This window comes from Nestor notabilis, unplaced genomic scaffold (genome assembly GCF_000696875.1).
Source record: "Nestor notabilis isolate BGI_N333 unplaced genomic scaffold, ASM69687v1 scaffold17022, whole genome shotgun sequence".
In the NCBI taxonomy this organism is placed as follows: domain Eukaryota; kingdom Metazoa; phylum Chordata; class Aves; order Psittaciformes; family Psittacidae; genus Nestor; species Nestor notabilis.
Window position 1 is genome coordinate 59,816 of NW_009918917.1, and position 10,727 is coordinate 70,542.

At 42.6% G+C, this 10,727-nt stretch overlaps 1 protein-coding gene across 1 annotated transcript in view; it reads right to left on the minus strand.

Annotated features, from left to right (window-relative positions):
- The window catches only part of ANXA13 (annexin A13), a 24,567-nt gene extending 16,506 nt beyond the window's left edge, over positions 1 to 8,061 (minus strand). Inside the window, exon 1 of the mRNA XM_010009984.1 lies at positions 8,003 to 8,061. Within this exon, the coding sequence (XP_010008286.1) occupies positions 8,003 to 8,017 (15 nt within the window). The 5' untranslated portion in view covers positions 8,018 to 8,061. The remainder of the gene's footprint in view (positions 1 to 8,002) is intronic.
- Positions 8,062 to 10,727: the final 2,666 nt, after the last annotated feature.

A 10,727-nucleotide genomic window follows, 5' to 3' on the forward strand; every position in this document is an offset into this window, starting at 1 on the left:
CAGGAATGTAGGTGCTGACCAGAGCAGTTGAGATGCAGGTCTGATAGCTATGAGCTCATGCCTCAGTCTTTTGTTCAGGGATTTCTAATGCGCTCTCTCTCTTCTCAAGGTTTTCAAGAGATGTAACAGGCACTAATGCTTTTACCCTGCTGGTAAATTGATCTAAAAATTGTCAAGTGAGTTCAAATATTTATAGCTAAGGTAACATATATACATACTGCAGTGTCATGCATCCTGTTTCTTTAAGAAGCCACGCCCCAGACAATCCATGATGTCCCAAAGATGAGCACAGAATGGCAGAAAAACAAACTGAAACCCCACCACAGATAGGAAGCTGTGGAGCCTGTGGAGACTTCTCAGTTCTCACCACACATAGTCACTGAGCCACCAGCTCAAAGACCTTCAGGGAACCTCCTCTCCAAGTAATGAACCAGTTCTCCTGCTAGAGCTGCCAGGACTGGTTTGGGCAGAGCTGATCTGGCTGTAGGCAATGGATAAGTGAGCTGACATCTCAAGGTGCCTGCCAGTTCTGTGATTTCTGTATTTCTCTTTTGTGTGCAGAAGATCTATTCTGTCTGCCATGAAACGTACCAAACCAGGCAACCACCTTGTTAGCATAATAAACTACAGGACTGGGGTGTTCATCTTGTTAAATTGTATCTAATATACTAGGATCACGGAAGACAGCTTTTGGCAAGTCAGCACCCACATGATTAATTTTTTATCAGCACACATACTCAGAATTAATTATTTATCTTGGCAGAAGCCTTTAATGAGCTATAATGCAACTAGAATCCAAGGTTAACTAGACTAACAGTACTGGGCAGGAAAAAAGAACGGAATGTTGTCTTAGATCTTGTGGTTTTGGTCTTCTAGTATATCACACATTGTCAGGATAACATCCTGCTAGCAGAACAAACTCTGAACTTTCACCCAAATGGATAGTCTTAATCACAGCCCACATCTCATCACTCATTTTTAAGCATTTCCGTGTGTTAAGAATAAAACACAAGAACAAACACGGGAGTAGGTTCCTGTATTTTGATTCTGATCTACTTCCAAAGATGGACTGAAAACATAATGCTGCATTTGTACTTCATCAATAGTCTGATTTACTATATCAGACATTGCCAGTCATAAAGATTTTTTTTCACCCTGTCCTAATGCTACTTGAGGCCTCTTTGAACTGGGTCAATTTTTGGATTACAGCAGAACATATGAGTTTGACAAGCACAGTCACAGCCTCCTACCCCTATATAAGGTACAATAGTCTTAGACAATAACATCACCCTATTTTAAACCTATGCATTCCTAATAGAAAATACATCTTCCTGCTTGTGCCAGTTAAAAAATGCAGTTGAGACTAGAATGAAGATAACAGAGAAGAGGAAAAACCTTTTCAGGTGTGGGACCCAACCTGCCTGACAAACAATATACCTCCCTCACCCATGGCAAAGAGCCTGGAGACATCTCACACACCTCAGAGCCGAAGGTGGGAGAACTCTTAGAGGCAGAGGACTGCTCCTCAGCTGGGAGCTTCTGGCTTTGCCACGGGATGGACAAGTGCTTTGGGGCCAGCTGGCAATGGGGCCTGGTGACCTGAGGCTGCTTTCTGTGCAGCACAGCCCTGGGACACCAACACAGCCCTGCTTTTGGCTGTGTTGCAGCCTTGCACGGGGCTGCAAATATTCCTGGGAGATAAAAGGGTGACTTGCTCGGAAAGCTCCAGACCATCAACCAGAAAGGGCGGAAAAGCAGATAAAACCCATTTCATTTCAGTGTATAGGTAGTTTAATGAGAAAAGCTTCCAAATATTAAAGCTCTTTAATATAGTGGAGAACTAAGAGAAACAAAGAAAAATTACTAGTACACAAGGTCAGGTGTCACCTAACTGGGAAAGGCTGCTCAGGGGTGAGGGTATCTGGTCTTTAGATACGAGTGGGTTCATTGTCTCCTACCATCCTTGCACCAAAGAAAGATGTTCTTCTACAAGCTTTTCTTCAGTGAAATTCAAACAGTTGGGCTCAATTATTCAGGTAGGAATTTATGTGAAATGTAAAGGCTTTTAGTACACAGGTCAGGGTAGGAGGGAGCTAAGACTTAAAATCAAACAGAAGCAAACAGCTGTGGCATGTTGGCAATGAGGCAGTATCAAGCAAGCACTAAGGTTTGTGCCCCAGTAATAAAAAGGTGGGGTTGATAAACACCTTTTGACGTATGTCAGTTGGCAAGTCCTACCTTTAGGACTATGTGTGTCCTTTCGACCACAAGGTTTCTCCCTCTGCTGTTTTGTAGAACATACCTGTCAGTTTTGTCTGCTTGAGTTATTTTCCCAGTCAAACACAATATGTAACTGGAAAACTGCCATCTGCCTCTTTGACTGCTCAGAGAATGGTATCAGTGCCTCCGAATGCCACCCGCCATCTGCCAGGCAGGCTGTCACTCTCCAAATCCTTACTGCTGTTTTAGGTCTAACAGCTGTATGACAGCAACATGCACTGTTGGGTGAGCTCGTTCCTTACAGTTTGTTGCTATGAGGAATAAACAAATTTCTGTATGGTCAATACTGGATAATACAATATATCTAAGTCATGTAGATTAGACTTCATTTTTCAACAGCCTTTGCAATGACTCAGTGACTCTTTCCAAACTGAGGTGTGCAACTAACCTACATCTGAGATTAAAGTACAGTGACAACAAGATTCTAATAGAATCAGTTGCATTTACTTTCTCCTATTACAAACAAGTGGCAACAATGAAGGTATTTTGCTCTGACAGTTACTTAAATGGCAAAATTAAACCCACCTCTCTCCTATAGCATTCCTCCTATTTCTAAGTAGCTGTATCATGTCTTAATACCTTATGGCTAATTTTTTATCCATTCCATTTATTCACACTCATCACCATGATAGAGAAGGCCACAATTAAGAGAAAAAAATAAGTTGGGGGGTGGTTCCCTCATGGTTGAATTTTACATTGTCCAGTTTTAATGTGTCCAAACCTTCCTGTGGTTGGTGGAACTCCTTAACACAGGTTACTTTTAATATCAGAGTTAGCTACCAGGGTACCATGCAGTGGGAATGCTGAGGTTGCAAACCTGCAGCTTTTGTTTCTAGAGGGCTCAATCGAGATGCTTAAATACAGACACCTTTAAGATGTGCCAGAGCACCCGCTCTGGCATGGGGCTGGCAGAGGTGACACAGGGCTGACAGGGACCTGACTCCCCTGGTGTGGCAGCTGAAGCCAAGGCATGAAAGGATGTTAAAAATCTCCAGAGATACCATGCCTGTGCTTAATCGTAAGTCACGCCTCATGTCACTTCCTTTTAGTACTTGTCTTGCAAATGGAAGCAGAAAAACAAAAGGGGCAAAAAATAGGGGCTTTATTCACCTAGGACAAATCTAGAATTTCAGGTCTGGAATAATGCTCTGTTACAGTGGGGGTGGACTTGTCTGCTTTTATTTTATCAACTATAATGCCTGCTTGGAAAACACTTTGTATGCTGGGCCATCAGGAATAATGATAACTAAAATGGTTGGAAACTGGCATATTCTGACTCTTTCAACTCTTCTCCAGTGCTGGGGGCCTGAACAAGAAGGTATTTCTGTCTTCTGCGAGCTATGGGTTTATGGCCAGAGACTTGAACAAGAATCCACTGTCACCGAAAAATTCATATGCCAAAGTAACAGGGAAGTAACTGTCCTGGGTTCAGCTATAGCAGTCATTTTTTCTCCTTCTTAGTAGCTGGTGCAGTGCTGTGTTTCTTAACTTTCAGTCTGGGAACAATGCTGATAACACCGATGTTTTTAGTTGTTGCTCAGTGATGTTTACTCTGACCAAGGACTTTCTCAGTCTCATGCTCTGCCAGGGAGGAGGGGAAGGCAGGAGGAAGCAGAGACAGGACACCTGACCCAAACTGGCCAAAGGGGTATTCCATACCACAGCACATCATGCCCAGTATAGAAACTGGGGGGAGTCACCTGGAAGGCCAGATCGCTGCTCAGGTCGGGCTGGGTATTGGTCGGCGGGTGGTGAGCAGTTGTGTCCTCTCCCCTTGTTATTTCCCTTATCATTATTATGAAAAACAAATTTAAAAAGATTAAGTTGGTTTTTTTTTGTGGTAAATACCTGAAGGGTGGTCTTGAAGAGGCAAGAACACATGTCATTTGTTGAACTAAATATCTTACATGAAGAAAAAGGGGCTAATGGCACTCTGGAGTAAGCAGTCAAGTTTAGGTTTAAAATACTGAGTGAAATGTATGCTAAGGTAAGAAACTGGTAAACTGCATTCCTCTGAAGACTCATAACCATCCTCTGCTACCAATAATAATGATAAGAGGAATAACAAGGGAAAAGGACACAACCGCTCACCACCCGCCGACCAATACCCAGCCCGACCCGAGCAGCGATCTGGGTCTTCCGGGTAACTCCCCCCAGTTTCTATACTGGGCATGACGTGCTGTGGTATGGAATACCCCTTTGTCCAGTTTGGGTCAGGTGTCCTGTTGCGCTTTGTGATGAGATAATAAAATCACACCGTGATAAGTAATACTTGTACTGAGGAAACGTTTCTACAAGGATAGAAATGTCCACAGCAACACAGACGTCCTTGTGATGTTTGTGAGCCTGTGCCTAAGAAGCAGATATGTTCTTCAGGTTATACCTCATAGCAGCCTTCCAGCATCTGAAGGAGGCCTGCAAGGATGCTGGGGAGGGACTCTTCGTCAAGGTCTGTAGCGACGGGACAAGGGGTAATGGGCTTAAATGGGAGGTTTAGGTTAGATGTAAGGAAGAAATTCTTCCCTGTGAGGGTGCTGAGGCGCTGGCACAGGGTGCCCAGAGAAGCTGTGGCTGCCCCATCCCTGGCAGTGTTCAAGGCCAGGTTGGACACAGGGGCTTGGAGCAACCTGCTCTAGTGGAAGGGGTCCCTGCCCACAGCAGAGGGGGTGGAACTGGGTGATCTTAAGGTCCTTTCCAACCCAAACCATTCTCTGATTCCATAATTCTGTTATACTTACTTTTTTACCTTTAGGTTCTCAAACCATCTGGCCCACAACAACCTGCCACCCCCTTCTTACATTATGGAGTCCTCCCTGGCAGAAGGTTTGGGCTGTTCTACAATGAGAAGAATAAACTCAAGGGCATCCCAGAGAATGTGAAATAGTGGTTTAAATTAAAAACAAAGAACTCACCCACCCCTCAGCTTAATTTGAGTCACAAACATCACAGAGAACAACAGAATAATGCATAAAGAGTCGTCTTGGAGTCTTCAGAGACAGAAGATTAAAAAACAATTATACAATTTCACAAAAGTCAAAATCCACCAAACTTTTCAAACCATCATATCATCAAAATCACTTTTGCTATTCCCAAAATGTCCCCAAAGCACCCTACTTAGAGCAGAGCAGCTACCCAGATTTTCAGGTGGATTGATTGTACTTGTGGCAATTTGAAGACAGCGGAAGTACAGGCAAGCTTGATGCCAGACTGCAAACACAGAAGGTAACTACAGACTTTAAATCTCCAAGAATGTGCAGTCAAAAACTTTGATTGTAGAAAAAGCCACTGGATCAAGTTCAGAGTGCAAAAAGCATGTGGAAACATGATTAGGAGCTGTAATGTTGCATCAGGTATAATTCTTAATTGAGAGCTCAATTTCTAAGAGAAAGGTACATTCTGGTGCTGGTTGAAATTTTTTGTTGAAAGCATTCTTTTTTCAGTAAAATTTTATACTTTTGTTCAAATTAACATGTTTACAAAGGTATTCATTTGGTGAGAGCTCCATTTTAAAATGACACATTTTGATATGTCTCGATGACATATCAAAAAGTGAAAAGTTCCATTTTAACATCCACGTAATGGAAACTTTTATTGAGTAATGCTCAGCTTCCAGTGAAAACTTCATCTAATAATGATGTTTGAGAATGAAAGAAAGTTTAAAGCCTAAAGCCATTTAACCAAATGAAATACTCATTTGACACAGACGATTCATGTTACATTTCTCACAGTAGAATTTGGGCTGTTAAAAAAAAATAAAAATCATTTCTGAAATTTCAAAGCAGACAAAATCTTGGAAAGATGCAATATTCAACAGAATGAAACCACCCAGTTTTACCCAGCTTTCTAGTGCCAGTATTGACCATGAAAGAGGAGCTGCCTGTGCGCACTGCAGTGTCTCCCAAAGCCACCATCAACCACAGCAACAGATGCTGCAACACCACAGTGCCCCTTTCATCCTTCATGAGAGAAGTGCTTACTGGCTCATCTGCTGACAAACTGGTAGTCCCTACGGTTGTTTTCCGTATATCCTCTGAGAGACTGTAAGACTTGCTCTGGAGGTTTAAAAAACACAATACACAAGACACTCATGAACCTGTGGTTGCAAAACACGTGATTAGGAGAAAGAACAAACTTCAGCTGAAAAGCTCTGTTAAGAACTCAGTATTTTCAGGGTGTTCCAGCAGCAGTTCTCTGATACAGATGCAGGCATTTCTCCAAGATTACCTGGAATTTCCTAGGGACAAATGCAGAACGATGCAATTCCCAGATGAGTCATTGGGCTGAATCATTGAATTGTCTTCAACATGGGCTCACACCTCTTCGCACTGAAGCCTATGGCCCAACTCTGGCGCACTGCACCTACATTCAGTCCAGCTTGGAGCTCATACAACTGCTAAACCTGCCTGAGATGCACTGTTGTGATCTCTCTTGACATAGACAGACCTCAATTGGCTAGTTTAAACCTGAATTGAGTATGCTTGCTCTACACTGCATTCAGTGTAATGTCCAGTGAAAAGCTCTCCAGGGTCAGAGAAGATGCCTGCTGACAACCCTACAATGTGTGCTTATGTTGACACACGTGGCTGTGCAGCAGGAGCCTTCTTGGCCTTGTTTTCTATATGAAGACAGGTTGCTGAACTGCTCACTTCCCTTTTGTAAGCAAACAGTCTACAAAAGGATGGTGTGGGGATGGAACCATCCACCCTTTCAGAGGGAGACAGAAAGCTCCTCGGCTTAGTAGCTGGAGCTTAGTGCAGATGGTATGGGGTCTCTTCCTCAGTCTGCTAAAGAAAATATCCTGGAGAGCTGGTCCAAAAGTAGTATCTCTCAAGGCCTTGCTGAGTTTGAATTAAACAAACAGTGATGTAATAAAACAATATAAATCTTAGAGAAATTAATGTATCACTCGCCTGTATCAGCAAACAGGCTGCCTCTATTGATACTGTAAAACTGCAGGTTTTCAGCATTCAAGGAGAAAATGTGCTGCTGAATAAATACTGCCTTTTATTAGTTTTAAAATTGGAGCTAACCCCCCCCCCCGACTTCTTAAGCAGAAGCTCCTTACCTTTCAGTAGGACAAATCATTCACCGCTACCACGCACAAACTTTTGACAATCAGGTTGTTTTGAGGTTAAATCTTTATAAAGATTTATATATTTGTTATTAAACACCCAAACGTTAGCCAAAATTGTCTCAGTCAAAACTCAAGTTAATTTGATGTAGTAAATCCTGACACGTAGATTTTAACCAGTTCCTTCTGTGAGCATGCACTACACTTTGAGATTAATTCTGTCCTTACTACTCAGTGATAAACAGCTAAATTTTGAAAGTGTTGGCCTTTGGGACAGGAAGTTTTTAATACATCTTTAGCGAATTATTTTAGTGTTCAGAATGTTCCAACGTAAATTTGCTAAACTAACTAAGATAAGTTTTCCCATGACATCCTACACATGGTCTCTTTTCCTCAGAATTAAAGTGCTGCCCTTTTTAACTAAGTCACAATGAGCATTAAAGCACTCATTACAGTAATAGTTTCACTATTTGTGTACTGCAACTAAGCGATGCTACCAGCTACATACAAGTTTCCAACCCATACTTCAAGCACATTCTGAGGTTAAATCTTCATTTGCAGCTGTATTAATGCCATTTAAAATGAAAATTGACAAAAATAAACCCAGGAAATTGTTGCATTCTTGACAATCCAAATTAAATAACTACTTACATGTGAACTGCCCATTTTTGCTCAGCCTGAGCGTGGAGGATGCAACTCTTTTGCTCTTCAATAAAAGAAGCATACAGATGGAGAAGTCAACTTTTACTAGAGCAGCTAAACCCTACCCAACCCTGGGTTAATCAATAACCTCTGACATTATTTAAATTCTAGTCATTTCAAGGTGGGGTGTATTCATCATTAGATGGTGGCTTTATCATCTAACACCACATCCTGCTGGGTCATGAAGCTGGCTGCTTTCTCCAAGGAAATCAGGATTTCACAATATAAGCCTCCAGATTATATATACTGACTTATCTAATTGTTATTACAATGATTTACAACAGATAGCTATGGTAGTGCCCAACACGAGCTTTCCTAATGTTGCAGAAGGAAGGATGCCTCCACTGAAGAGTTCATATCAGATCTCATGGCATTTAGAAATACGTCATCAAGGACCCTTAATGCCTACAAAATATTTCAAACATAATCTCGCTGCTTTTATTGGGTTTAGGTAGCAAGGTTATGGTAGTGGGGGGGTTGCACAAGTGGTCTCTGTAAGAAGAGGTTGTTGAGCAACCGGGGTTGCTCTTATGCCAGTGCCCGCTGACTCCAAAATGGACTTACTGCTGGGCAAAGCTGAGCCCCATCAGCTATGCTCGTGGTGACTTTGTGATAACACATTTAAAAAAGGGTAAAAAATACTGCACAGCAGCTGTGAGAGAGGAATGAGAAAAATGTGAGAGGAACAGCTCTGAAGACACCAAGGTCTGTGAAGAAGGAGGGTGAAGAAGTGCTCCAGGCACTACAGCAGAGATTCTCCTGCAGCCTATACAGAAGACCATGGTGAGGCAGATTGTACACCTGCAGTCTGTGAAGGTCCATGGTGGAGCAGATACCTACTTGAAGCATGGAGAGGACCCCACCCTGGAGCAGTGGGATGTGTCCTGAGGGAAGCTGCAACCTGTGGAGAGCCTGCGCTGGAACAGGGTCCGGTGGAGAAGAGCCCACACACACAGGAGCAGGTTTTCTGGCAGGACCTGCGACCCTGTGGGGGACCCACACTAGAGCAAGGGAAGAACATGAGGAGGAAGGAGCCACAGAGACAAAATATTACAGATTGACTGCAACCACCATTCCCTGTTCCCCTGTACTGCTTAGGGGAAGGAGGTAGAAAGGGTGTGAATGAAGGAGGGAAGTTGGGCCTTGAGAAGAGGGTGGGGAGGAAGGTAGGTTTAGTTTCGTCTTTCTCTCTCTCTATTCTACTCTATTTTTAATTGGCAATAAAGTAAGTTAACTTCCCTAAGTCAAACCTTGTTTGCCCGTGGCAGTAATCAATGAACAGTCTCCCTGTCTTTATCTCAGCCCACAATGTTTTTCAACTTATTTTCTCCCCCTGCCCATTTCAGGAAGGGGATTAAGAAAGCACCTTAGTGGGCATCTGGCAGCCAGCTAAGGTCCTGCTTTAGACCTCAGGTAGGACAGCCAGAAAAAACTTAAGAGAGTAAGTACTCTTAAATTTATAGTAGTTCAGGGGGAAAACCAAAATCTATGTGATTATCCGAACAGTAAGCAAAAGAAAATCATTGTGTCACTGGAAGTGCGGCAGTAATTCTAGGTTTTAAATGGTTTGATAGACAGTACTTTCCTGCAAAGACCTTGCTCCCATTCAAACATACTTAAAAATTAATGATCAGTTTTGATATATTACAGACTGATAATCCTACTGCTTTTACTGGTGGTGAATGAAGGCACAACTCCTTAAGGATTTAAACCAAACAGCAGTTGAGTCATACTATATTGTGCTGTGCATGCAAATAGTCTATCTAAACGTGCAAATAGGTCATCAGTAGGAAAACTAGGTACTACTCCCACTGAACAATTTGGTTAACTTAGCTTATGTACTGGGAATTTAAAAGTTTGTGCAATTAACAAAAATTAAGGATTGTATGGTACCTTCCAGCTTTGTAAATAACAGGACTGAGTTCCTCCAGGAGACCTGAGGACTGTACTCCTGTGGGTGTCATTCCCCAGGTAATGAGATAGAGGCATCTCTTGGTATCTCGTGAATGGAGTCTGCCTCCATCTATTTCTTCGTTCTTTTGCCATCAGGATGGAAAACTGAGGGACAGGTATTATGCCATGGCAAGATCAAGTAGGCTGGATGCAGAGGACAAGAAAGCACTAAGGGCTTATCAAAAGGGTCCCTATAAACAGTCTCCTCTGAAAGGTGAAGTGGGCAGAATTCAAATGGTGAAAAGGAGATCAAATATTATCCTAGGCAAGAAACACCCCGCACTACAGTGCATAACTGCTGACTGATAACACTGCTGTTCTGGAGATTATTGCTGGTAACCACTTTGCACTATAGTTAACCACAAGATTGGTTACAGCTGATGGGCCTTAGCTGAGGTTAAATGGAAAAGGCAATGAAAATCTTCAGTCTAGTGAAGCAAGTAAATTAAAGGACCAAGGTGCTAACAGGTCAGAACTACATGAAGCTGAGCTTTGCACTTTCTGCAGAGAATACTTGTGCTAGCAGCCTGTCCACACAGCTGGGCAGTAGGATGATGCTTTTGTCTGTCTGCAAGAAGAGGCAGAACTTTCCCTGGAGACGCAGGCACCTGGATTTCTCTGTGACAGAGGAAACATTGCTTGTGAAGTCAGCAGAATTAATGCCTTCACCAACCTTCACTACAGCATTGGCAGTGGTGTCTGGCATTTCTGTTTCACTCTG